The sequence below is a fragment of the Xiphophorus hellerii genome, chromosome 3, assembly GCF_003331165.1.
Source record: "Xiphophorus hellerii strain 12219 chromosome 3, Xiphophorus_hellerii-4.1, whole genome shotgun sequence".
NCBI classification, from domain to species: domain Eukaryota; kingdom Metazoa; phylum Chordata; class Actinopteri; order Cyprinodontiformes; family Poeciliidae; genus Xiphophorus; species Xiphophorus hellerii.
Window position 1 is genome coordinate 11,698,735 of NC_045674.1, and position 27,975 is coordinate 11,726,709.

A 27,975-nucleotide genomic window follows, 5' to 3' on the forward strand; every position below is an offset into this window, starting at 1 on the left:
CGATGTCACCTGCACAATTCTTGCATCCATTGAACTTGTGAGTTTGTGGAGTTTCTGCTTGAATTTCTCTGCAGGATGTCAGAATATCTTCCCAGAGCTGCTGTTTTGATATGAACTGCATTCCACCCTCAGATCTTCTGCTTGAGGAAACTCCAAAGGTTCTCAATAGGGTTGAGGTCAGAGGAGGATGGTGACCACACAATGAGTTTCTCTCTTTTTATGCTCATAGCAGCCAATGACACGGTGTTATTCCTTGCAGCATGAGATATTGCTTGAAACCTGTGGCCTGCTTAATAATGTGGAACATCCTTCTTAAGTAGATTTCCTTTAATTGAGTTCACCAGACAAACTAATCAACCCAGTTCTCTGAAATTAATTATAGTGATTCAAAGAGCCCTGACACACAATACCATCTATATATTTAATAGCACAACAAAAAAATTTATCTTTATACTTAAATCCAATTTGCATAATAATTTGGAACACGGTGTACAGTTTAGTCATAAAATGTGTAATTGAACTTAATTGATAGAGCTGCAGGCAGCTCTATCAATTCATATCTTACTATCCTAAGGAAATTAGGATTCCATTATTCTACATATGAAAAATTACTTTATAAACCTAAATCTATGAACAATAAACTTGTGAGTGTTTATTGATCAGTTTATAATCAAAATGTGCTTTTCACATTTCTCAATTTGTGAAAAGCAGTCTTACTTCTTTGATTTGTTCCTTATGGTTGTTTTCCCTTTCATAGATAGCCACTTTAAGCTGGAAGTTTTTTATTTCCTCCAACAGAACCAGTCTCCATTGTAAATGTCTCCCCACTAAGTGCAGACCTGATTGAGTTCAACAGCTCTGTCAGTCTGTTCTGCTTCTCCTCTGGATCTTTTCTCTCCTTCCTCTGGATGAAAGACGGCTCTGAGGTCACAGCCAGCAACAGAGTTCAAATCAACACAAATGAAGAAAACTCCAATCTGACAATAGTAAATGTGACCCGAAATGACAAGGGATCATACACCTGCCATGTGTCTAATCCTGCCAGTTCTATCATCAGTAATCAAGTAAACATCTCTGTCAGTTGTAAGTTGTTCATCTAAATGCTCAACATCTGTTTAGATGTGATGCAATCATTATATAAAAATAATGTGAAAATTTCTGCTCCTTTAATATTTTTTTGTATTAACTTTCTTAATACTTCATTTAACTGCCTATTGTAATTATTTTAAAAATTCCATCTCCACATATAATATATGCTATTTCATTCCCTTAATTTTTCAGTGAAATAACATTTCCTTTACATATTACTGTTTCTACATTCAGATGGTCCAGATAATGTACAAATAGAAGTGTATCCATCACAGGAACATCATGAAAAAGGATCAGACATTAATCTGACCTGTTCTGCTGACTCATCACCTTCTGCTGAATATCAGTGGTTTCTGAATGGAGACAAGCTGACCAGTAGCGGTCCATTGCTCAGACTGATGAATATCCAGATGAGTCAGAGTGGAAACTACAGCTGTCAGGCCGTTAACAGCAAAACTCTTCAATATCAAATATCCGAACCTTCATCTGTCTCTGTTCATGGTAGGTATGAGAATCTTTTCAAAAGCTCTACCTCTGTTTTACATTAGTAATGTCAAGCAAAATCAGTTAATTGTCCTAAAAGCCTTTTTGTAGAGATGCCTAGTCCAAGTCTTCTGTCATGATTCTTTTCTCTTCTGATTATATTTCTCTTCAGTTGTATTTGATTGTCATGTACGACTTTTTTCTTTTTGTTTTTTCCATACAGAGAGAGTCTTTAATGTAAAGGTTACTCAAGACGTTACCCACTTGATTGAGTTCAGTGGGTCTGTCAGCTTCTCCTGCTCCTCCTCTGGATCTTCTCTCTCCTTCCTCTGGATGAACAGCAGCTCTCAGATCACAACCAGTGACAGAGTTCAGATCACTGATGGAGGATCCAAGCTGACTATAATCAATGTGACCAGATATGATGATGGATCTTACATCTGTGATGTGTCCAATCCTGTCAGCAGTGCCAAGAGTTTTCCTGTAAACGTCTCTGTCAGCTGTGAGTTATTCACTGTTATTATAAGCTTCCTTTGAAATCGAAACAATGGAAACTTAATCAGAACAACTCTTATTTGTTACTATTCCTACATTATTTGGGAAAATATCAGAAACACATAGTTTCAAATTAGATGAAGTAAGATGTCATTACATTTATAAAACATAGTTAAATATATCAAAATAATCATGTCAGTAATGGCAGGGGATTGAATGAACTTTTAATATGCACTTCTTTTTCAATTCTTTGAGATATTTATTTTAATGAAGTTAAACTAATACTACACTAAAAAAAGGTGCTATGATATTAATGTATAGAAAAAAATTAAATTAATTGTTCTCCATAATTGCAGATGGCCCAGAGAAAGTCAACTTAGAACCACCTTCCCAGAAATATCCAGAAGGGTCAAACATCCATCTGTCTTGTTCAGCTGACTCCAGACCTACTGCCACTTTTGAATGGTTCTTTAATGGAAACCTGTCTGGTTCTGGATCTGAGCTCAAACTCACCAATGTTCAGAAGAATCAGAGTGGAAACTACAGCTGTCGGGCTTTAAACAGCAGAACCTCAAGATATCAAACATCTCAACTTTCACCTATCTCTGTAGTGGGTAAGTATAATAAAGTAAAAGAAAATGTGAAAGGAAACATCAAAACTGTACAAAAGTGGTTTAAATGTTTATCCTTTACAAGTTATCTGGAATAGCTAAATGCCAGATAAATGAGAAAAGGAATTTTAGTTAGTTTTTTTTTTTACTTTTTAAAATGTAGTTTGTGTTATTATACACCAGTAGCTCCAGTTGGTCCTGTACTCCATCCATTATCAAGTGTTTCTTTGTATAGGATTTGTCCTGGTATTTTTGTTTCTGTGCTTTACAGATTCCCCATTTAATTTTTTTATTAATAATGATTTTACAAAATCTAAACTATTAAAATAGCCTACTTTTATAGTAATTCTGTCTGTTTTAACAACTTCAGATATAGTTTAGATTTTGAGCTGATCAAAGATAGTCTTGATTTCATAAAAGCAGACAAATCTTTAAGTCAAGCCATTCTTATGCAGATATTTTGATTTTGTTTTCTCATATTGCTAAAAACTGCCAACACCTACACTGTGAGTACACCACCTTTAAGAGTTACCATAAATGTTACGTACCCTTGTCAATGTGTAACAAATACAATGTAACTATACTGTCTGTTCATAATTTCATTGTGATAAAACATATATCATATATATAAATATATATAATTTTGTTTTTCTACTTTATTTTAGATGCTAGTGAACCTGGAGGTCTCGTTGGTGGCGCCATTGCTGGAATAGTAATTACATGTTTGTTAGTTGTTGCTGCAGGAGCTGCTGGAGGCTATTTCATCTACAAAAGAAGGTGAGTTTGTTTATGTAACTAATAATACATTTTGTATGTTAAGCTTTTTAAACTACAGTAGAGCGCAGTTCATGCTGAACTGTGATTAACATCACAGAAGTCTTGTCTCAGTTATCCATATTTATCACAAGTTGTCTCGATTATGTTCTCTTGTATGTCATATATAAGTTATCCTACCTGCATTATAAAAATTCTTGAGTTTTAGCTTTACCATCCAGAAATTATTGATGATGAGTCTGTTGATTAACACATTTTAACAATATATTTTCTCTGAATATGGGCTTTTCAGAGAAAATGTGAAACCTGCATCACATTCAGGCACAACAGGTTAGTTTGTTTACACTCCATTCAATACATAAATCTCAATTACTTCACTTTCCTAGTAACTGATTCCATTGTAAATGTAAATATTTTAGGGAACTTGTATCATTTAGAGCTCAAGGAAATACCTTAAACTGCCTTATCATCAATACCCATATTAAGAAAATATTTTAAATATCATGTTTAAAATATTTTTGCTTCCAGAGCAACAACATGATTATGAAAATATGCCAAGAATAAAGAAAAATAAGGAAGAAGGTCATGTTTATGAGAATTTTGCAGTTACACAAAGAAGTAAAGAACCAGAACATGTGTATGAGGAAATGGCACCGATAGAGAAGAAATAAAATTAACAGCTTTGGGTCCTTTAAAGGTGAGTTATGAAGTAGGAATCTGCTAAAAAAGGAAATGGTTTAAAGTACTTGGATACATTGTAATTACTTTATATTTTAAAAATACTCAACAGTTAAGTATTTTTATAAAGCCTTGTGATGGTATGAAGTTAATCATTGCACTAATATTTTTTCTTGTCACAGATGATCAGAGAAAAAATCATGATACAACAGGAAGAAACTGATAATGTTCTGCTGTATTTTTGCCTTTTGGGTTTATTCCTATTTATCTCCTTGCTGAAAGTTTTAAAGTCTTACAATAATGAATCAAATATGTAAAGTTTTATACATTCTTCAAACATTGTTAAAATGTTTACTACCTCCATATTAATCTAGAGTAAGAAAATATGTTTTTAAAAAGCTTTATCAGTGCAAGTCTTTGATAAGATTTGCTTTCAGCTTTGTTATTCATTTATTGTTGACTGTAATGATGCTAAGAATCAACTTTTCAACCTCTTGTACCTCTGCCATTGACATGACTGTAAACGTCTCTTATTGGTTATTTGGGTCTGGTTTAGTTATCTGAAAAGGAGTGCTATATATTGTCTCACTACAATTTGTGAGATGCTGTGTTGCATCTCACAAAACATAAAGATGTTGTTTTGCTAAAAAGAGGAAGTGGTAGAGACAAAAGTAAATGAGAACAACATATTCAGGGAACGTGGCTCAGTGGTAGAGCAGGAGCACCAAATATGGAGCCTACAGTTCTCATTGCAGATGACCTCATTTCAGTTCCAGGTTCAGAACAATTTGATGCATGTCTTCCCCTTGTCTCTCTGCCTTTCTTCCTGTCAAGCTACTGTTGAATAAAAACTACTATTGCCATAAAAAACTCTTTCCTCTCCTCAGCCTTTAGTTTAACTGATTGGTTTGAGTACAAACCTCTGTTGTCTGCAACTAGTTACAGCTCTGTTCTCTTAAACAGCTGTCATCCACCTCCCTCTAGTGTTCAGCAGGAAATGCAAAAGTAAGTTATGATTTATCATCTTGTTATTTTAGACAGTTAAACAGTTCAGACCTCATGTGTCATCACTAATTTTAATTCAAAGCCTCAGGATCAAGAAGCTTTAAAACAATCTGTTTAGTGGTTCTTTGTTGTTGTCATGATGGCCTTTTAGACTTTCATTGAAATATTTCTGCTTTTATTGTGTTTTTGGAATGAAGTTAAAAATAAATATTAAAGAAGAAACTGGTTTTGCCTCATCATTATGAGGTAAATCTCATAATTATGAGGTACATATTTCAGAAATATTAGCCTGTTTTTAGTTTCCATTATTCATCATGTACTAAATTACAATTTAAATGGAAATCATGTACACTGCAACAAAACAAAATCTTACCAACTTTTTGTGTCTAGTTTCTAATGTAAATATCTTAGTACACTTAAAATAAGACAAAACTAACTTACAAATAACTGCTCAGTCAGTAAAAGGAACTTTCTTGATGTAAAAGTAGTTGTTCCACTGTCAGATTGTTTCACTTATAACATGGGAAAAATGGCTTGTAATTATTGAAATAATCTGCCAATATAACTCGTATTTTTCATCGATATTTAAGAATTATTGATTTAAAACATGCTCCTATTTCTGAAAGGTTACTTGTGAGTTAGTGTAGTCTTGTTTCAAGTGTACTAAGATATTTATTCTAGAAACCAGACCAAAATTACTAGATTCTGTGTTTTTGTAGTGTAGAGCAGTGGTCCCCAACCCCTGGGCCGTGGACCGGTACCGGTCCGTGGATCAAGTGGTACCAGGCAGCACAAGAAATAATTAAATATTTCCATTTTATGTATTATTTGAGTCTGGAGGATCTTTTATTTTGAAAATCCTTTAACCGGATTCTCTCGGTTACGACTTGCACGCCAATATTGAGCCCAGAAGCAGCAAAATGAGTAAGAAACAGATCAGATGTCTTTGGAAAGTTTCTCTGAGGAGGGGAAAAGGCCCAGCAAAGATACAGGAGAATGGATTTATAATAATAATAATCCTGCATCTTCTAATGTGCTTTGTAAAGATTTAAACTCTGATAAACACTTGTAATTTTAATATAGGCTAAGCATGTTTTATGAACAGTTTAATTTTTAGTAATTTCATTTTATTTTATATAAAAGTATTTATGACTGGATTTCATTTGATATGATAGACCTGATGAATAAACAACAAGGTGTTGTCTGCCAGAGTTCAGCTCATGATGAGAGCAGCTGTTTGTGACATGCAATCTTTTCTGACCTAGATTACAGTAAATGTAGGACATTCTTCTTGCTGCTCTTTGAACCTTACTGTCATAGTTTCAGCTTTGGAGTAAACATGGTTTTATTCACCCGGTGTTTATAATTAAATAGTACTTGCATAAACCGATTTCTGACTTTAAAGTTTTGCAAAAATGAGAATGCTAGTTTTATAACTGTGTTTGGCAAATTTTACCTACATTAGCACATTTTCAAAGTGTGTAAAGAAAGTGAAAATGTGCTAATTTCTACATATTAATTTACCTGGACTGTTTATATTTATTTCAATGTGGCATCGATGTTGAAAGTAATCAAGAAAAGTCCTGAAACTGTGCAGGGGTACATGTCAATAAAAACCTTATGACTATGTTTTTTAATCACTGACATGACCATTTTATCTTTTTAACTTCTATTTATCTTCCTGAGACAGACTTAGGCACTGAATAAAAACAAACAAAAAAAACTGTTTTGTTATTTTTGTCTCTTTCAAACACTTCAAACATTTACAGAAACCATCAAGATAACTTTTATGATGTTTACAGAGAATTATGAACACCAATATCAAAGCAGGTTTGTTGAAACTAAAGTTTAATCTGCTCTATATTATGACTTCAGTTTTGATAAATTCATACTTACCAAAGCGGTTTAACACAATGTCAAGAGTTTCTTAACATATTTGAAGAGAATTAAATACTGATACACTTGTTAATGTTTACCACATCAAGGACTTTTAGGGTTTTCAATGTTACTTCCTTTACCCCTGTTTACCTCCCATAACTAAACAGAATACAAGCAAGGAAAGCAGAATCTGTTTTTCCGTCTGTGCCTGATGAAACAAGATGGAAACAGCATTTATATACTTTGCAATCCTCGGAGCCGTCTCAGGTGGGATTTTACTATTTATTCTATGAAGAATTTTTATTATTTCCAGAAGCTTTACAGCTCATTAAATATGTTGACATCCAGCACAGATTTTTTAATTGTTATTTATCATAAACTAGAACTTATAATGACAATTTTGGTGGCATGGATTAAATTAATCCAACAACTCAACAAAAGTTAAAGTTTTTTTTCTTTTTAATGTTTTTTAAAATAAAGAATTTCACCATTAGTACAAAAAAGTGTTTTTGAAATGTTTTAGACAACCTACCTTCATGACCTGGTTAGTTTATGTCTGACAAAATAACAATTTAAATAAACTTTGTGTGATTCATATTTTCTGTCACCATCTCAGACAGAACATCAATTAAATGGATTAGAAGAGTTTTAATGAGACACCAAAAGAATAACAAGAATGTAAACATCTACAGCTTTACACATTTGAAGCACTTCTACCGCTTGAAAAAGAAAATGTGGAAATGAGTAGATTATTACATGAACCTTAAGCAAACAGTAATTGTGGAATGTTTTTATTGAATTGCATTACTAATTAAAAACTGTCTCTGGCAGGTTTGAGTGAAGGAGCTGGTTTATTACCAGATGGTCCTCTGAGAGCATTGATTGGAAGAACGGTGATGTTCAGAACAAACCTTAATCCAACAGAAATGCCATTTCAGCTTGTGATATACAGTAGTAAAAACAATTTTGAATTGTTTGCCGCATAATTAGATCACTGCAGAAATAAAATACTGAAACAAAAATTCATAATTCATTTATTCATTCAATTTTAAGCATTTCAAGAAAACTGGCGGGCCTGGTGAAAGCCAGACCAGTCAGTCTGAAAGCCTGACAGTCAATAATTCAGAATTTCAATAATTCGGGTCTAAACAGTACAGATTTAAAGCAATGTTGAAAGCAATTTCAGTATGCATGATTATGCATTGTAAAAACTAAATTATAAATATATATATATATATATATATATATATATATATATATATATATATATATATATATATATATATATATATATATATATATATATTTTTTTTTTTTTATTTTTTTTTTTAAGGAAATGTTTTTTGTTTTGTTTTTCTTTTGTTTTACAGTAGACATTGGAGAACCTGGAGGACCATCAGGTGGCACTATTGCTGGAATAATAATTACATGTTTGATAGTTACTTGTGGAATAGTTAGTTACTATTTTATTTACAAAAGAAAGTGAGTGTTTTTAAGTTTTTACATTTAAACAAAACAGTAGACATAAAACATATCTTTAACTATGGCAATAAGATTTTTGAAACTGAAACAAAAATGTCCTTATGAATTATTTCCTTATTAATATTATATTATTTCAGGAGGTTATCTTCCTATTATTTTCATGGAAGAATATATACTCTGCATACCTGTTTTATTTAAGTTCTTAACTATGTTCACGTTTTCTTATCTTCTTTCCATGTTTAGAAAGAATGTCAACAATGAACCCGACTCCAATAAGACAGGTTAGTATTCAAAGTTGATCTTAGCTATCCTACATTTCACTGATAGACAAACACTATTGGGATAAAATGTAATGTATCGGATTTCATGTTTTTAAAAAGGAGAGCTTTCTGAAACAGACCGCAATTTATTTGTTTGGAATTATTTAAAGTTTATTTTCTGAAATAGATTTTGTTTTTATCACAGGTTTGGGTCCCATCTCGATGGCCTTTGCCACATGTTTTCCCTCACAACCCATTTTCCTGACTGTCTGCTAGAACCAGTAAACCTTACAAAAGCACAATACCATTATTTCTAATATGAACTTAATGTTATAACAGTGTAGATATCAGACAAAAGCTGATTTAAAAGTGCAAAGTACCTTTGCTTGTAATCTGATACAGTGTTGATCATCTATTCTACTTAATGATTATGGTTCATGTACTCATGAACTAATGTTGGAACAAATATTTTAACCAATAAAATGTACAGTTCTTCAAGTTTTAACTAATGTTATCTTCAGTCTCATGTTAACTTTAATTCATATTAAGGGAAAATATGCTGAGAGAATTATGAGAATATGTTTTCATTTATAAATTGTATGGGAATAAGCAAATGAAAAAGGTTTATGTTTTGTTTGTTTCTTTTCAGGAATATATCCCATGACTCTAATATCAGCTTTTTCCTTAAAGGTATCTAGCAATTAGTGATTGCTTTATACAATTAATAATGCCTCTATTTGTCAGATCTGACCATTGTTTTTTCTTCCCCTACAGCAAATGTTCAAGACATAAAACTTCATGACCAGAGGAAGAGATATATTGAGTCTTTTGTCTTTCTAGTTTATGTCATCTTAATTTCTATATGCATTTAAATTTGTTAATTCTATCAGTTTTCAAACACAAAACCTTTATTGAAAAAATACATATTTGTCATTTGCATAAATGCATAAAATTTGGTTGAATTTAACTTAAATATTTTTTTTTCTGGAAATTTTTTAACATCCTTTCCATTTTTTGTATCTCATCCTATTTGATCAAATTATTTAAAAGTTTTCTTACTTACTATAATACACAAAGAAGTAAAACATAATCACATTTCAGTTTGTTGGAGTAGACAATGAAATTACACAACATTGAGTGAAATTACATACCTGTTACAAGAACAGTTGGGATACTGTGATAATATTCTGTAAACATATTTAGAACAGAACAAAACTGGGTTTTGCTGACAGTAACATGGTATGTGTAAACATAATTTTGTGACTTATCTGTGAGGATCCAGTGGCCAGGGAGATGGCACCTAAACATCTCCTCTAAATAGAGCCAGTGTGTTCTCTGTTTTTCTCTCTCTCTTTATTGATCTTTGATGTGTAATGGACATGCATTTAGACACAAACCTATGGGAATAAATATCATTTGGTATGAAATATTTTCTATCTCACCTCATCATTCCAGCAGTATGCACACGTCTGTTTCCTTAAACATTGGTTAATGATTTCCACGTTATTACCCTCTAAGACATTCAGCAGCTTTACTTCCTCCACAGCTATTCTGAAATAGGTCTAACTTGCTGGCATACAAAGAGAAAAACACTCTTTACTTTTTAGTCTTATTACTTCACAAACTAAGATGAAAACAGTCAGTATATATTTTATCATTCTTGGAACCATTTCAGGTGAGTTTTTACTGCTTAATATATAAGATAAAATATTTACAAACGTTGTGTAAAGATCTGCTAACATGGCAATTAAGCTGTCATGGTCATTGCCCGTTCTGTCTTTATATTTATGTATTTATTTATATTTATTGATAAATTATATTATTTTTACTGCTACAAAGTTAGAAACCTACAAAATATTTATTCATAGTCATAACATTTTGTTACAATAACACATTATATTTGGGAAAAAACTTCATAAGATTTTATTCCTTTCTAAATGTTAAATCTTTAAACTGTGTTAAAGAATCTAACATGAGGAAGTGATTTAGAAAGTTTTTTTGTTTGTTTTTTTGCATTTTTGCAACCTAGAGGTTTTAAGGGTGCCAAAAAATGATTATATTTTCAAATTATTTACAAAATTGCAAATGGATAACTGTATTTTTATCAACCATTGAGTGAAATTTTCCTGCTGAAGGTTCCTTTTGCAAAACTTAAAAGGAATTTATTTTCAAACCAAAACTGTGTCCTGCAGGTTTATCTGAAGGATCAGGTATGCTACCAGACGGTCCTTTGAATGCATCTGTTGGTGGGACTGTGATGCTCAGAACAAACCTGAATCCAACAGAAGAACCATTTCTGTCACTAATCTGGACTTTTGATGACATCACCACAATAATAAACTCACTGTCCGACATTAATGTAACTGCTCCTGAGTATGAAGGCAGGATCACTCTCTTCAGATCCACTGGATCTCTGGAGCTCAGGAATCTCAAATTAAGTGACAGTGGAGAGTACATACTTAACATTTTAACAGCTGAAGGTTTGCATATAATAGGACGCACCAGAGTGGACATTTATGGTGAGCAGATGTTTAAACCAATAACAAATGCATTTGCTGGATTCTCTAAAGGTGTTTAAAGTGGCTATTTTTTATATTTAATATCTGTAATGTTTGTTTAATTTTAGAGCATATAATGGCTGTTATTTCAATATAAACAAAGTCATTTCTAATAGAAATGTTTGAAATTATCAAATATAATCCATGAATTCTTCTGTAAGCCATAATTAGTTTAATGATTTATTTTATTTAATGTTTGTATTGCTATTTGTCTAATCCAATTTGCTTTTCACTTACAGAGCCAGTATCTAATGTAGCAGTAACAGCACAAAGTTCAGACTTGGTTGAGTTCAAGAGTTCTGTCCGTCTGTCCTGCTCCTCCTCTGGATCTTCTCTCTCCTTCCTCTGGATGAACAGCAGCTCTGAGGTTTCAGTCAGTGACAGAGTTCAGATTTCTGATGGAGGATCCAAACTGACTATAGTCAATGTAACTCGCTATGATCAGGGACTGTACCGCTGTCATGTGTCCAATCCTGCCAGTTCTGGAGTTAGTAATCAAGCAAACCTTTTTATCAGCTGTAAGTCTTTTTTTCTTGTTTGTTTATATTTTCTCTCTTGAAGCAATCCAAAAAACATTCCTTCTGCCTTTCATCTCAAATTAGTTTTCCAATTCTCCTCTGACCTCAACAAGGGAGTTTCAACTGCACAACTTTCACTCTCTGGATATTTTCTGTTTTTTGAACAATCTCCAGAGTCGTCAGTTTCTGAAATACTTGGACCAGTCTGTCTGCCACCAGCAGCCATGGGAAAGTTGTTTGCATCAAAAAGGATGCTAATTTTCAAATTTGAAAACTCATCTTCAGTGTGTCTTGATTTCTGAAGGCTAAGATTTGCTGACATGTGATTGGCTAATTTTTGATTTGTCCAAGTAAGCTATTGAACAAGTGTACTTTATAAAGTGACTGGTTTAATTATCAGTTTTATATGATATAGTAAATAGAATATAAATGACCAGAGAATATTATACATTCTTACCTTACTATAAAAGTGTGAAAAAATTATTTTCAGCAAGAGTTTTTCAGTAACTTGTTTTGATTTCATTTTTCCCTTAGACGGTCCAGAATACATCCAGTTAATGGTCTCTCCATCAAAAACACAACATGAAGAAGGAACAAATATCAATCTGTTCTGTTCAGCTGAGTCTAGACCTACCGCAGAGTTTTTCTGGTTTCTGAATGGAGACATGCTGCCTGTTTCTGGACCAGAACTCAGACTGATGGACATTCAGATGAGCCAGAAGGGAAACTACAGCTGTCAGGCCTTTAATAGAAAAACTTTGAAATATCAGACATCTCAGCCATCAGCTGTCTCTATTATTGGTAAGTATGAATAAGAAGAAAGGGAATAATTATGATGGAAAAAATATATATTTGTAAATATTTTTTGGACACAAGCAAATAAAATTTAAGATAGCTGACTTTTTAAACGGTTAATTTAAAAAACATGTCAGATTATTCAAGTATGTTTGTTTTTGTTTACTTGGAAAAACACCAGAATTTGACTATACTTTAATAAGGATCCAGACATTAATTTGCCATCTGAACCCCAAATATGTTTCAGTTTTTTCAGGATATAATATTGCAATGTCATTGCTAAAATTGAAACAATAAGTGGTCTATAAAGTGCCCAAGACAATGGTTTACAGACAGCATCTGGTATTTTTTACTGTAGAATGATTTACTTTAAAAGTATCAATCGTCTCTTCTGTGCAAGTACTACGTTGGAAGTTCAATACTTGTTTTTTATTGTTACTTTAACAAGCACAAAATGAAATACAAAACTTAAAAACCATACCAATCCGATAAAAGTTGACTATTATGGGGCAATAAAAGGCTTGTAGGACTGCGTTGTTCCTCTTCTTTCCCATCATTATGTTGTCTTCATTATCCTCTGAATGCTTTACCATCCTGGACACTAAAATCCAAATCAAGTGTCGGATCAGGGGCAGTGAAAATCAATTGAAATGACCAAATGTATTACTGCCATTCAGAGTCTGAATAGATTACCCTTGGATTTAATGGTCCACCAAATTTAGCATCCAAGTGATCCTTTACCATTCTGGTCTCACACACATTGACATTGTTATGATGATTATTTGGCATTTCAGATGAAAACTATGTAGTTTTACACAGATGGTTGAGCTGTGACGTTATCCTTCACAGCTAAACCATATCACCACCAGTATCTCTATTTGTTTTAATTAATATAGTTTTCATATTTTAGCAACAGTATTTAAAACTATTGTGTCTTTATCCACAGCACGTGTTTCAAACATTGTGGTGGAAGCATCCTCCACAGACCTGGTTGAGTTCAGCAGCTCTGTCCGGCTCTTCTGCTCTGCATCTGGATTCTCTCCATCTTTCCTCTGGATGAACGGCAGCTCTGAGCTTACAAATGGGGACAGAGTTCAGATCACTGATGGAGGATTCACTCTGACAATATTCAATGTGACCAGATATGATCAAGGGCTCCTGAGGTGTCACGTTTTCAATTATTTCAGTCGTGATAGCAGTGATCCAGTTTACCTCTCTATCTACTGTAAGTCTGATCTTGATATTTTCACATCCAAACTCCAAACCTTAGCGACGGCTTTACAGTATTGTTGTTGAAGACAATAGTTTCAGAAGGTCTTGTCTTTCTTTGTATATGCAGATGGACCAGACAGTATTTCAGTGACTGTATCTCCACATCATGAAAAATATGAAGAAGGTTCAGATATCACCATGTTCTGTTCAGCTGAATCCAAACCAGCTGCCATTTTTCAGTGGTTTCTGAATGAAACCCTGCTACCTGTTTCTGGACCAAACCTCAGACTGACGAACATTCAGGTCAATCAGAGCGGGAACTACAACTGTCAGGCTCTTAACATCAAAACACTGCTGCACAAAATCTCTGATCCTTTTGTCATCTCTGTTGTGTGTAAGTGTTACAGACTGGTTTGTTGCATTAACTGTTAGGTGTTAAACATTTCGAACCTATTTAAAGGTTGTGGATAAATTTATTCATAGAAAAACAATACTTAGATGACTTTTACATTTAGATATTGATGGCATTTGTAGCTCAAATACCATCAAGTTTATATCTTATCTTAAATATAGAATCTTTGAAAAGTTTTGGTGTAATAATCATTTGATAGTAGTAACAGAGAAATCAATCAACATTTTAAATGAGTCTCTACAGTCTGAAACAGTTAATGATTAGATTTTTTATGAGACATGGACTTCAAAAACTGTATATTAATTATATTTGGTTAAAAATGAGAGGCTTGTGTTTGATCAACACATCTAATCATGATAATTAGAAATCCATCAGTAAGATAATCTTTATTAATGCCCCATAAAACTCTATTTTATATTTTAATGTACTCAGAGGCAGGTGTCAACTTAAAACACTATACGCAGAATCTTAGGAACTTTAGTTTTATTCTCAGAAGCTTAAGAATTTAATTATTCTTATTGATTCTGCAGACCCTTCATGATATAATTCTGTAAACATTTATTTATGGTTTATTCCACAACAAAATTACTAATATATTTTCCAGCTTTTCATTTTGCTTCTTAAACTAACATAGTGTCCAGTATCAACATTGGCGAGATTGTAAATGTTTTTTTTTTGTTGTTGTTGTTGTTGAATTGCTCATTGATGTATTCTGTTTTAGATTTTAAAGAAACTGAATGTCTCTCAGGAGGCGCCATTGCTGGGATAATAATCACATGTTTGGTAGTTGCAGCTGGAGCTGCTGGAGGTTACTTTATGTATAAAAGAAAGTAAGTGTCTTCATACTCATATTAACCACTCAAAGTGTTTCTCACCAGAGCCACATTCACTCATAAACATGCAAACATTTATACACTGATGGACAGATTGATACTCAACTTGGGGTCAACATTAACATGTGGCAGGATGAACCTGGAATCAAACATACAACTTTCAAATCTACTGTTGCCAAATGTGCCACAAAAATGTTTTATTTAAGGCATCAATACTAAATTAAATGTGTATGTATGTATTTTTAATACCTTGTTCTCTTATGCATAAAACATGAAAACACACATTTTACTTGCTCTCATATACATAAAACTTAGATTACTATTATGTATTTTTAGTTGCTTACATTTTAATAACTTTTTCTCCAAAATATAGAAAAGTGTGAGTGCACAACCTGATGCAGGTAAATGTGGTAAGTTTCTAACAATTTCTTCATCTTGTACGTAAAATTAAATTGAGAATTTAATAATCACAAAGATTTTCTCTTGATTTATTTTAACTGGTGGGAAGGTTTGAAGCCTCCCGCCCCTGTCTATATACAAATAAAATGAGTTAATAATAAGCTGGGACAATAAAAAATGTACAATATCCACCCCACCTGTTTTCATACATTAACCATTTATAACAAGTCTCTAAAAGCTGTAGGATTTTCAGAGCTCTTTGGTACAAATGATTTATAGTCTTGGATCTGAAGAAAACCATCTAACTCAAAGGTTGTGCTTTCTGTCTGTATTTATAATACACAAACATTGGAATGATAAAGTGTCTATGCTTCTTTTTTGTAGAAGAAGAACATGTCTATGAGGATATCTCAGTTATATATGATAGAACAATCAGTATAAAAAAGCCAACAATTTAAAGGTAGGATCTTTTATTATTTAAAGTGAAAATTGTAACATGTTGGAGGTAAACATTTTTTCCCTAAAGAATAGTTACACTATTGTTATGATTTATTATGAAATATTTTTAGCTTATAAAAATGCTTACACAGTTAATCATTTGTGTTTATTTGGAGCATAAAATCATTACTATAATCTGTTTATGTGGTTCTTTTTTTTCAGAAAGTCAGAAATCTGAGAAAATTCAGAGAACAACAACTTTAAGAAAGTTGAACAACAACCTAAAGGAAGAACAAAGATGTTAAAGTTGTTGTTGAACATAATCTGATGCAGGTGTTCGTGTGTACATGTGTGTGTTTCTAAAGTTTACACTCATAGTTTCCACCTTTATATTGTCTTCATAAGTATTTAATTCAGGGTGTGAAATAATGTATGACTTTAGAGTTATGGTGAAACATGTGCTCAGTCCATTGTGTTTAGTTTATTATTGTCTTCTCTTTGTGCATTTCTCTTTTCTCTCTCACTCTTTCTGGCTAACATTAGTCATTCCACATAACTGGCTACAAACTAAAGGGGACCGGGCCTTTTTATTCCTTATGGCCCCAAGGCTGAGGAACAGTTTGCCCTTGCAGCTCCGTTTTGTTGATCATGTGGATATTTTTAAAAAGCAACTAAAAACTTTATTTTCCCAGACCTTAATGTCATGATTTTATTGTTTCTTGTGTTTGTTTTATGCTTTGAGCTTTGTGATTTTATGTCAGTTAAGAGCGCTTTACAAATAATCTTAACTATTCATTTAAAGCATTATAAAATAAAAAAATAAATTGTTGCTAATTGTTAGAAATTCTGAGTATCTCATTGAAATATGATGCATATTTTTGTTTTTGTTTTTTTCTTTAGTGTGTACTTAGTTCAAATGTTGCTCACATTAAGTCAGGTCATAAAAGCATTCTGCACATTAATTTTCTTTTCTAGAGAACTGATGTCCTTGAAATGTATTTTTGGCTTCCCAGCATCAGGGTAAATTCTGCCATCTCCCCTCTCTAAAAGACATTTTTTCTTCTCACTGCCCTATCAGAGCAAAAAGCGTCATCAAAGATCCACTGATCCTGTCTATGCTGCCGTCTTGCAGAAGCTACAGGTCCATTAGAACCTGGACAAACAGAGCCAGGACAATTTCCATCCCTCTTTTCTCTCACGCTCACCTTAAACTCCCAATAGGGCAATGTGCAATTGTACAACACAATAACAATGAATCTTGACATGTAAAATCTTTCCATGTGCAACAAACTTTATATATTTATATATAATTTTTTATTAAAATATTTACCTCTTATTTCTTTCATTCTGTTATTTTTTATTATACTATGAGCAAAAAGCACTTTAAATGTGGCCTTCCTTATTTGATTATCCTTGCAACTGAGTTTGTTGTGTATAACACACTTATAAATAAAATAATGAATCATGACACTGGGCTAAGTTCATTGTGAGTTTGTTTCACTTCTAGCAGTAATTCTTATCTATTTTACGGTAAATGTTGGTCAGTCTTCCTACTATTGTTATAATTTCTTGTTTATTACTTTACTACCAACTTTTTATTACTTGAAGGTATTTTACTGTTTGACAAACCTGTGATTTATGAGTCGAAAGTCCCAAAAAGCTGGAGGACTGGTGCCATAGTTGCACTCTGAAGTCATATTTCATCTTATGTGGTAATAAACAATTTTTCTTAAGTCATACATACTGTACATCTTAAATATAATCAACAATAATGGACATATGTTTCTAGGAAAAAAGTTAAATTTAATATTATTTTAGTACATATAATTTCAGTAATGTTCATATAATTTGATTTGTATAACTTGCTTACTGTCAGGCCATAATGAAATAAACACAAAATAGTGTTAATGTTTAACCAATGTATCAAAGACAGATAAGCAATTTGACTTCCTGGTTCATTCTTGTCATTGAGGACAACAAGAATCTGAGGAGTGAAACAGATTCTTACTCCTGTTTTATACTAAAAGAAAGAAATGAAAACAATCATCATAGTTTTTGTTCTCCTTGGAGCCATCTCAGGTGAGCTTTTACCTCTTGATCCACAACATGGAGATATTTTCACTGTTTGTTAATGCAACAATAACTGTGTTAATCTCAAAATTAGCAGAGATCAGCATTTTCTTATGACAGAGAAAAGTTGTTTAAGATGATTTATTTTTTCATGTACAGTAAATAAAAACACCACCAGGTTTAAATTTGTTCTTTTCATTCTTTATTTGTGGAAAACAAGCAAATAATGGAAGATTTCATGGTAAAAGTCAAACCGAATGCTAAATTCAATGACTTTGTGAAGCTGGCTTTGATTTCTAGATGTTATAAGTTTGCAGTTTGTATTGGCTTTGTTTATGTCTAAAAATTATTGATACAGTGAATCTGTGATATTTTGTATATTTGAGCTCTATTTTGAACAATTATGGAATATTTGTGAAGACCAGATGAACTTACAGTACATTCTTAGAAAAAAGATTGTTTTTTAGTCCAACGTTATTTATTATTAGCAATAGTCAGCACTATATATATATATATATATATATATATACAGTATATATCTTGCTTATTTTATGTAATCTAAGTTCTTTATTGTTTGAAGACAGTATGAAAGAGAAATGTGTTAACAGCTCCAACAGAAACATATTTTCATATGGATCAGCACATGATACTAAAGACAAAAATATAAACTACTTATAATATTGTATATTCATTTTCCTATTTTCACTGGTTCCATTTGTACTATAAAATGTAATATGTGCAGAAAAGTTTTCAATGCTTAATAAAAATGTTTTAATTAACTAAAAACCATCTGCTGCAGGTTTACCTGAAGAAGATGACGAGTTCACAGATTTTCTCAGTGCATTAATTGAAGGTATCGTGACTTTTACAACAAATCTGATTCCAACACAGTTTGTTGTTATGAAACTTTGGTGAAGAGGAGATGCTTATAAAATCTTCATGAAATCTTTGATTCTGAAATCCAATAGCAAATCTGTACGTTTTATCATTAAAGCCTCAAAGCAGAAGTGTAAATTTTGCTCACATCTCCACCACTTGTGACACATTTCTTATCCTTTGCTCTTGTTGTGACTGTGTCACATCAGGAGTCCAAAGTGAAACCTTCAAATCTGCAGAGGTGAAACACGTTAGTTATTTTCAGATTTAGTAATTATTAAACAGATTAATTAGTCCAGGTGCTTTGAAATCTTCAGCTGAAAAGTTAATACAGTTAAGTGGTCAACCAAAAATAAGAAGCAAACTGTATACAACTACAATATAGCTTTAGCAATGAGGGTTTGATGAATTTAAAGCTCAACACTTTACATTTTGATAATAAAGGCTTACAATTTGGAATTATTTACATGTAATGGCACTTATTTCCACTTTCTTATAGTTTTCCTAAGAGTTCCTAATTCACTGAAACTGCATAAAAAGACAAATAAGTTTTCAGGGAAACAATTCCTTAATGTCTTGTTTATTTCTAAATGATTTATGATTCCACCTGAACATTTTGTCCAGCCTCTTCCCTTTTCTCTCCTCTCTGTCTCCCTTCAGTTTTTATCTTGGCAAAGACAGATTTGGGTCAGCGTTTAAAAGTCATAACGTTATGCTATTGATTTAAGAAAACAAAGTAATAATTTTAAAAGTATTATAAAGGGTAAATTGCTATTTTAAACATATTGTTAGAAATACATATTGCTTGTTGCTGCTTACTGTGTCCTTGGTGAAATTTTGGCAACCAATGAATATTTTTATATTTTTTTCCTCCACAGAGCCAGTGCAGGATTTAGAAGTAATACCCCAAACAGTGGAGTTAAATGAGTTTAATGGTACCTTGAATTTGCATTGCTCCTTCGTTGGTAATGCTACCAACATCCAGTGGTTGAAAGGCAGCTCTCCGATCAGTGGTGCAGGATCCAATCTGATTATACTCAATGTGACCCGCAACGACCATGGATCCTACAGGTGTAATGTGTCTAACTCTGTGAGTTTTGACATCAGTGAACCAGCAGAAGTCTTCATTAACTGTAAGTTTAAATCCTCATGTTCGTCTAAGTTAGATTAATTGTTGCATTTTCTTAAAAAGTGTCAATTTCTTTATAATGAATGTTATTTAGAGTAATTGTTTTCAGTAGGGTGGGATTTAATGCAAAACCTCAAAAACTAGAGAAAACAAACCAGATACCAAATACTGTATGTACAGGGACAGCAAGACTATGGTGTGTGGCAAAACTTAGAGCGGCTCAAGAGGTGGGATTGCTTCAGGGATATAGTCTGAGGCCCTTGTTGTTTGCAGTTGGGAGGTATTGGTAGAATAAATCAGAGAGGAGTTTCAATGGACTACGATGTTCGCAGACGACATTTTGATCTACAGTAAGAGAAGTGGGCAGATATTTGTTCTGCAGAGAAAAGGGACAGTTAGTGAAAACAAGGAAAGATGTGTATTTGTTAAAGAGAGGGAGATTGAACAGTAAAACTGAGAAGAGAATAAATATTTTAAATGGAAGAGTTTTATTATCTGGGGTCAACCATCTAAATAAGTGAGTAAAAGGGATTCTTGACCACAGATCAAGTTAAAAAGTGTAATAAATGTGGTTATGCAGGGGGGCTGGTGTCACATAAAAGGATGCTAGGGACAAGATGAGTTTGAAACCAAGAGTCTTCTGTTGCAAACCCTAGAAGGAGTAGCAGCCAGAATAATGAAAAGGTTTGTTTTTGTCTTTTTACACAAACTGATGCTATTTTTATTTGGGGTTTTCTGTACAGATGGGCCAGAGGACATAGGACTGAAAGTCTCTCCATCAGGACCGCACCACGAAGGATCAAACGTCCTTCTGACCTGTTCAGTTCAGTCCAGACCTTCTCCTGAGTTTCTGTGGTTTCTGAATGGAGATCGTCTGTCTGACTCTAAACCAGACCTCAGACTGAGCAACATTCAGACAAATCAAGATGGAAACTACAGCTGTGAAGCCTTTAACAGCAAAACGCAGAAAATGCAAACGTCTCAACCTTTACTTGTCCCAGTAAATGGTAAGTCTTTAAAGAACTTGAAGAATTAGTATTTCAAAAATATTCATGTGTATGAAACAAATTCAAGATGAGCATACACAACGAGCGTTTTTAGAGGTGAAGAGAAAAATGTGTTTTTTAAGCTAAAAACATTTTACTGAGTAAAAAAAAATCCCAGTAAGCCCAAACATTGTTTTCTGCAATCTATCATTTATTGTTGCTCCACCTTCAAAATATGGAATTTCAACTGAAGTAGTAGATTATAATTATATTATTTGAAGTTATCTGGAATAAAACCAAAGGTAATGTTAAAAAATACATTTAGTAAATACCATAAAACAAGAAGTGCAAATATTGACTACATTAAACGCATTGGACCAAACTTCAGCATTTTAGTCGTAAGGGAATAGTTTTCTCTATTCTCTATCTTCAATCATATAAAAGCTATAAATCATACCAAAACAAAAGTAGTTATTAATTTTTTAATACAATCTAAATGATGAGAGGAAGTAATAAATCAATTAACAGCACCCCACCCTTAAAAACTAACCTTGAGACTTTACATTTTCAGAGCTGATCAAGATTAAACTTTACCATCTTTAATCTGTAATCCAAACTATCCTGTTTCCTTTATTCTGACACTGCAACATGGTATTTGTTGCTTAATTATTATTTCGCGTTTTCATCATGTGAAACACTTTAAACTGCCCTGTTGTTGAAACATGCTCTATAAATAAACATTACAAGTTTGTGTCATTCCACTCCAAACTTCAAAATAAAAAAAGATTTACCTTTCAATTCTCAAGCTCACTTTGGATGAAAATGTGTTTTTTCCATAATTAATTCAAACAGTATTAAGTATGTTTCACATACATCCATAGAAACAACATAAATGCTAAAAAGAAAAAGAAAAACAAGTCACTGTATGACTTTAAACCCAATTAAACTGTTCTGTGTTTTAGGTCAGTTGTATAATAGTTACATTATTTTCCTGCTTTGACCCACAGAACGCATCTCCAGTGTTGTGGTGGCATCAGATCCCACAGACCTGGTTGAGTTCAACAGCTCAGTCCGTCTCTCCTGCTCTGCATCTGGGTTTTCTCCTCATTACTTCTGGATGAACAACGGGTCAGAGGTGACAGCCAGCGACAGAGTTCAGATCACCGATGGAGGATCCACTCTGACTATCGCCAAGGTGACCCGGCCTGATCTCAACCTACTGAGGTGTCATGCCTTCAACTACTTCAGTGAGGACTTCAGTGATCCAGTTAACATCTCCATCTTTTGTAAGTTTTTATCACGACCATATACAACTATGCATGTCTATTTAAGGCTTCACCTATGCTTTATTTTGCAGTGTACAGCTTTATTATTTTTCATCACTTATTTCTAACATCACAGATGGACCAGAACTAGTCGAACTGACCGTCGTTCCATCTCAGGAACACTACAAGGAAGGCTCAGACATCACGTTGAGCTGCTCAGCTGTTTCCACTCCTCCTGCAGAGTTTCAGTGGTTTATTAATGAAAGCCTGCTGTCCCATTCTGGACCAGAACTCAGATTGAGCAATGTTGAAGTAAATCACACTGGAAACTACAGCTGTCGGGCCTTCAACAAGAAAACTCTGATTCATCAAGCATCTCGGCTTTCTGTCATCTCTGTAGTAGTGGGTGAGTATTAAGAAAAGGTCTGTTACAGACATCAAGATGATTATATTCATCTAATAAATCAAGTATTTAGTTTACTGACTCCCAACTCAATGTTTTATAATTGTTGTATTAAAATGTAAAGTTCTAACGCAAGAAAAAAGGAACTAATAGATCCTTAAATGTTCTATAAACACTAATGCTTGACAAAATCTGTTCATGAAAATGTCACTGTTGATGATTTTACATGGAGGTCTCTGTTTTGTCTTTTCTTTTATATTGGATTATGTAGAGTCTGGAGGTCTCCCAGCCGGAGCCATTGCTGGAATTGTGCTCGCATGTTTAGCAGTTTTAGTTTTAGTTGCTGCTGGAGTCTATTTCCTTTACAGAAGAAAGTGAGTGTTTTGATGTTACACACTGCTTAGTTTCTAATCATATAAACAGACAAATAGAAATTAAAGTTGGATGATTGCTAACTCTTATTTTCTTTCCAACATTTAGAAAAAATGTCAAACCCAAACCTAAAAAAGGTAAGAATGAATACTGTGTCTATAATATCTCACAACTTTAAAAAAATGGAACAAAAAGCAAATCACATCACTTACTGTTTTCTACAACTTGATTTAAATTGAAATTGAATATCATTTGTTCGGGTAACTCTAAAACCTAGAAGCCACAACCATAATTTCCAGAGTGTTGAGCAAAGATGAAGCAGCACCTACTAACTCTGAAAAGGAAAAAAAGTACAAACTGTGTGCACTTTGAGGTTTTTTATAACTATTTGTCTTTCATGCCCCTTGTCCTCTTTATTATTAAGACAAATCTGAGTAAAAGCTTTTAAATAGTTTTTTATCTGTGTGTCAGTGGGGGTGAGCATACATCCTAAACAAAAATGTCATTAGTTAGTTTATCTTAGGTTACTTTAGTTCATTTAGGAGCTGGTGCTGTTTCCATAAGCTAAATGTGTCTGTGCAGTCAAGCTAGCTAAAAATTACTAAACAGACTTTTAAACAGTTACATTTGGATGAAAAGTTTGTCAAAAGTAGCAAAATGTAGTAACTTCACCGTTTGCTCCTCTGGATGTCACAGACAACAAACCTGAGCCTAGGAACCAGAGGGAGGAGCGTCCATATCAAATGGGTAGGCTTCGTTTTTCTTTTTTATTATTCAGCATAAACTGTAAGAAATGTGCTAAATAAACATATATTTTAGTGTGTGCCTGTTGGGTCTTGTGTGTGTCAGATGTATTGTTTGTGTGCGACATGTACATCATCTCACTCGCACAGGTCAGGAACTGACCTTCAGCTGTGAGGTACATGTGTCCTGTATTTGTGTGTGTCGGGTCCATTGTGCTGGTTTTTGCACCATGTCTATGATGCACTTTGGGATGTGGTTGTTTTCATGTTGGTCAGATGTGGGGATGTTTTTTCTGAATGCCATCCAGTAATATTCTGCAGGTGTGCCTGGCCTCAAACACGCTTCATCAGTCTTTCACTTTCACTAACACTTCTTTGCTCTTGACCTATTGATGTCTCCTTCATCAGACAGTCTAGCTTTTTCAAAAGACGTTTACTTCTGTTTATTTAGCAGCTTGTGCTTTTTTCATAAACTAAATGTGAGAGTGAAACTAGCTAAAAATAATTAAATAAACCTTTAAATAGTTTTCTCGTTGAAACATTTGTTAAAGCAAGTAGAAATGAAGCAAATGTCTGTTTTCTAGAGGAGGATGTCACAGGCAGAAGACCTGAGCCTAGGAACTGGCAAGGGGCGCGTTCACATCAAATGGGTAGGCTTTTTTTTCCTTTTTATTATTCAGTGTAAGTTGTAAAAAATGGTTTTGTAGACATGTAAATGCGTTTGCCTGCATCTCATTGTGTTCATTGGGTCTTGTGTGGGTCAGATGCATTGCTTGTGTGCACCACGTGCATCATGTGTTGGCCAGGACCTGCCTGCCATGCTAGCAGCACCTTGTTCTACACTTTACTTCTTACAGAGGGTCCAGGCTCTTGGCTACTGAGAAACAATTGCTTCCTGGAGGCGTGGACTCTGTTGCAGTTTTAATTTTACCCAGTTGCTAACATTTACCAGGGATGTATGCAATGAGCCACTTCGACGCTATGAAACTTACCCAGTAAACGTCCATTCTCCACTGAGAAGAGAGAACTGCTGAGCCAAATGAGATGGCAGTAATGTTAATTCAATATTTGGAAGCATGACCAGCATGGACAGAAAGGTTCACTTCCATCACTACCATTGCTAAAACTACAGGCAGACTACAAATCTAAAACAGCACAGAAACTGACATCATTGTTCACAACTTCTCCTTCTGTTCATTGATTGGCCTGATAGAAATTCTACCGGAGGAATCCAAGTGAAGGAAAGAAAGCCCAGATTGTCTGTGTGAATGGTGCATGTGGCCTTTATTTGTGTGTGTCAGATGCATTGCGCTGGTTTTGTGCACCGTGTGTATAATACACTTTAGAGATGTGGCTGTTTTCATGTTAGTCAAATGTGATGATGTTTTTTGTGTAATGCCCTGCAGTAAAATCCTTCAGGTCTGGCTTCACACACACTTCCTCACTCTCTTTTCGTTGTCGCTCTCAATAAAACTTTCATCTCGCTCTTGAGATATTTCTGTCCTCTTCATCATGCAGCAGTCCAGCCTTTCGAAGCTGAAGGAGCTCTCTCGTCCTAACCAACTAACTGATTTCAAAAATGTAATTAGTTTACTTTTCTTTATTTAGTGGGTGGTGCTTTTTCCACGAGATAAATGTGACTGTGCGATGACGCTAGCTAAAAATGAATAAACAGAATCTTTAACAGTTAGATCTAGTCTAAACTTTTGCCAAAAACGAGTAGAAATGAAGCAGCTGGGTTGGGGACTGCAGGCGGAAATTAGCACTGAGAGCTTTAACCTGATACAATAAATCTCTCCTCTTGTGGTTAATGTATGCTGCCCATGTTTTAAACAAAATAAATCATAAGAAAATGTTATCACTTTACTTTCTCATCCTCTAGCTGTCACAGACAGGAGACCTGAGCCTAAGAACTGGGAGAGGGAGTCTTCACGTCAACCAGGTAGGCTTTGTTTTCCTTTTTTATTATTTACTGTAAGATGTAAGAAACAGGCTGTAGATATATGTCTGTGTGTGTGTCTGCATAATATTGTGTTCATTGGGGCCTTGTGTGGGTCAGATGTTGTTTTTGTGTGCCATGCACATCGTGCTCACATCTCTGTGTTTGCACCATCAGGTGCGTGGTGCATGTTGGCCTTTATGTGTTGGGTCAGGTCCATTGTGTTGGTTCTGCCTCATAGTATTACAGGAAAAAAGTGTTAAGTTTTGAGATGCTCAGGACACATTTCCTCCAATGCTCATCAACAGAAATTAGTGTTGAAAATAGTGGATGAAAATAGAAATTTCATATCAATGTAATAAAAAAGGTTTTAGTTTTCATGGTTATTTTCCTTTTAAAATAGTGGAGAAACATTTAATTGATTAATAGTTTATTCACCACTTTCAAAGTTTTCTTCCTACAGTGAAATGTTTTAGAATGATTTAAAAACTGAATGATTAAAACATGGTTGTTATTTTCCTCAGATCATGTGTACGAGACAATGTCACAGATTTATGATGAGATATAAAATCTGCTTTCTTTGTTAAAAGGTCAGTTAATTTTTGATAAGCAATCAATTCTTAATGACAACATGCATAATAAAGTTAACCATTATGTTACTAATCTTTTCCTTTATATTTTCCTTTATTCTGTAGGTTATCAAAAAAAGAAGAATCATGAAACTACATTACCAGTTAGAGGAAGGGAAAAGACTTTATCGTATGTTTACTGTTTTTTGTTTTGTTTTTCCTGTTGTTGTGTTTCCTAGATCAATAAAGACAAATAAAATTTACACACCTAAAGGACTGCCAATAATGTGTATAGATAGGTAAATGATTGTTTTGAAAGCTACAATAATAAAAACATTTCATAAGTCTTTAATAAATCTTAAGTCTGACAACAATACCCTTTTAAAAAATCTGTGTCTATTCAGTTTTATATATTAATAGTACTAGTACTATTAATATATAAAGCATATATATTAATAGTAAATGTAAGTATGGATTACTTATATTCCAAAAGCTTTTATTTGTACATCAGGGGCTTTCAGTCTCCAAAAGCATCAAATTGTCTCCCTCTAGTGGTTAAAATCCACATGACGCTCAATTAGACACTTTTCCACGCTTGACAGAAGTTTGAAAAGATGGCAGGTGTGTGTGGGAGTGGAGAATAGATGTTAATTTGTTTTTCTCATGAATAAGATCACGTCTGTTTCTTGTTGAATGTTCAAGCTATGGATTATGTAGTTTTAGATTATGAACCAGAAATAATCACTGAGAAAATTATACAACAGGTGTTTATTACAACACCTTACCCACTAACCAGCTGTGGTGGAGTTATATACTGTATGTTCTTATATAGATAATTCTCTAACACAGCAGTTGGAGTAATCTGCTCCCTACTTACTTATCTTTTTATTGTACAAAAAATGATTAAAGTCAGTCAAGCAGGAAATAATTGATTACTTTGTTCAAGCACCTTGGTGGCCACTGGTTGTTGTGTTTATTTATTTAGCTATTTATCATTTGCTTTTCCTGATCCTGAAATAATGTGGATAGTCTGTTATCTGCAGTGAGTTTGAATATTGTTGTTTTATTGATTTTATAGACAAAAGTCAAGTGAACACTTCAGAAATATTGAACTGGGAATTAAATATAGTTTAGCTATTAAACAAAAAGAGTACTGAGTCATTTGTTCCTGAAAAGATGAAACTGTTAACAGTTTGGTAAATGTACAACTATTTCAGTGCATTTTACTGTTTCAAGATTAATTTCCCTTTAGATTTCTGAAAGTAACAGCAACAGAACTAAAAATATCAGTGTGAAAAGTCAAGGTTTACAAAGAAACCTCATGTTTAATAATCATTGTCATTGCAGCAGTGTTTTAATTTGATCTGATGAAATTGTAAATCAGAAAAGAAGTTGGTCTACACAGTCCCTGCTGGAGTTTTTCCAAATCTGATGCAATAAAACGTAAATCCAGCTTGTTGGGTATTTATTATGCTTCCAGCAGCAGGAGCAGCTTTGATGTGTGGCTGTGCCATGTGGCTGATTCTGAAATAAACAGATGCTGCAGGAACTGCACAGTTAAACACATGCAGGAGGTTAATGCAGAGAGATGATGTAAATTGTTGAAAAGATAAATCTATATATATGAGCAGAGTTAGAAGATACTATTTATTTTCCAGTTGGTGAAAATATTCAGCAACTTCTAAAGTGGCAAAGACAAAAAT

At 33.5% G+C, this 27,975-nt stretch overlaps 4 protein-coding genes and 1 long non-coding RNA gene across 6 annotated transcripts in view; all 5 read left to right on the forward strand.

Annotated features, from left to right (window-relative positions):
• LOC116716438 (carcinoembryonic antigen-related cell adhesion molecule 5-like) overlaps nt 1-5,670 on the forward strand; it is a 30,910-nt gene extending 25,240 nt beyond the window's left edge. The window contains exons 3-10 of the mRNA XM_032557281.1: nt 799-1,064; nt 1,296-1,590; nt 1,796-2,074; nt 2,424-2,681; nt 3,344-3,455; nt 3,745-3,782; nt 3,981-4,149; nt 4,313-5,670. Of these exons, the coding sequence (XP_032413172.1) occupies nt 799-1,064; nt 1,296-1,590; nt 1,796-2,074; nt 2,424-2,681; nt 3,344-3,455; nt 3,745-3,782; nt 3,981-4,123 (1,391 nt within the window). The 3' untranslated portion in view covers nt 4,124-4,149; nt 4,313-5,670. The remainder of the gene's footprint in view (nt 1-798; nt 1,065-1,295; nt 1,591-1,795; nt 2,075-2,423; nt 2,682-3,343; nt 3,456-3,744; nt 3,783-3,980; nt 4,150-4,312) is intronic.
• A 5,297-nt stretch (nt 5,671-10,967) lies between these two features.
• LOC116716514 (carcinoembryonic antigen-related cell adhesion molecule 1-like) lies at nt 10,968-12,140 on the forward strand. The gene is made up of 3 exons (XM_032557336.1): nt 10,968-11,325; nt 11,553-11,831; nt 12,136-12,140. Exons 1-3 carry the CDS (start codon nt 10,968-10,970, stop codon nt 12,138-12,140), a joined length of 642 nt encoding a protein of 213 aa, XP_032413227.1.
• A 231-nt stretch (nt 12,141-12,371) lies between these two features.
• On the forward strand, nt 12,372-14,275 carry LOC116716786 (carcinoembryonic antigen-related cell adhesion molecule 5-like). The gene is made up of 3 exons (XM_032557630.1): nt 12,372-12,632; nt 13,573-13,851; nt 13,966-14,275. The coding sequence occupies exons 1-3, from the start codon at nt 12,389-12,391 to the stop codon at nt 14,268-14,270; spliced, it is 828 nt and encodes a 275-aa protein (XP_032413521.1). The 5' UTR covers nt 12,372-12,388; the 3' UTR covers nt 14,271-14,275.
• Nucleotides 14,276-14,968: 693 nt separating this feature from the next.
• Nucleotides 14,969-17,248, forward strand: LOC116716787 (uncharacterized). The gene is made up of 4 exons (XR_004338623.1): nt 14,969-15,084; nt 15,457-15,493; nt 15,867-15,942; nt 16,143-17,248. It is a non-coding gene; the product is annotated as an uncharacterized LOC116716787 (long non-coding RNA).
• A 645-nt stretch (nt 17,249-17,893) lies between these two features.
• Nucleotides 17,894-27,725, forward strand: LOC116716408 (carcinoembryonic antigen-related cell adhesion molecule 5-like). Of its 2 annotated transcripts, XM_032557251.1 has the most exons (13): nt 17,894-17,999; nt 18,790-18,843; nt 19,745-19,999; nt 20,739-21,002; nt 21,989-22,267; nt 22,383-22,652; nt 22,921-23,023; nt 23,130-23,158; nt 23,718-23,768; nt 24,349-24,414; nt 25,647-25,706; nt 26,228-26,293; nt 26,399-27,725. In XM_032557251.1, exons 1-12 carry the CDS (start codon nt 17,954-17,956, stop codon nt 26,269-26,271), a joined length of 1,521 nt encoding a protein of 506 aa, XP_032413142.1. In that variant the 5' UTR covers nt 17,894-17,953; the 3' UTR covers nt 26,272-26,293; nt 26,399-27,725. The 2 variants fall into 2 exon arrangements, with proteins under 2 accessions (XP_032413142.1, XP_032413143.1); XM_032557252.1 differs by lacking the exons at nt 23,718-23,768; nt 24,349-24,414; nt 25,647-25,706; nt 26,228-26,293; nt 26,399-27,725 and having other exon boundaries at nt 22,921-23,027.
• Nucleotides 27,726-27,975: the final 250 nt, after the last annotated feature.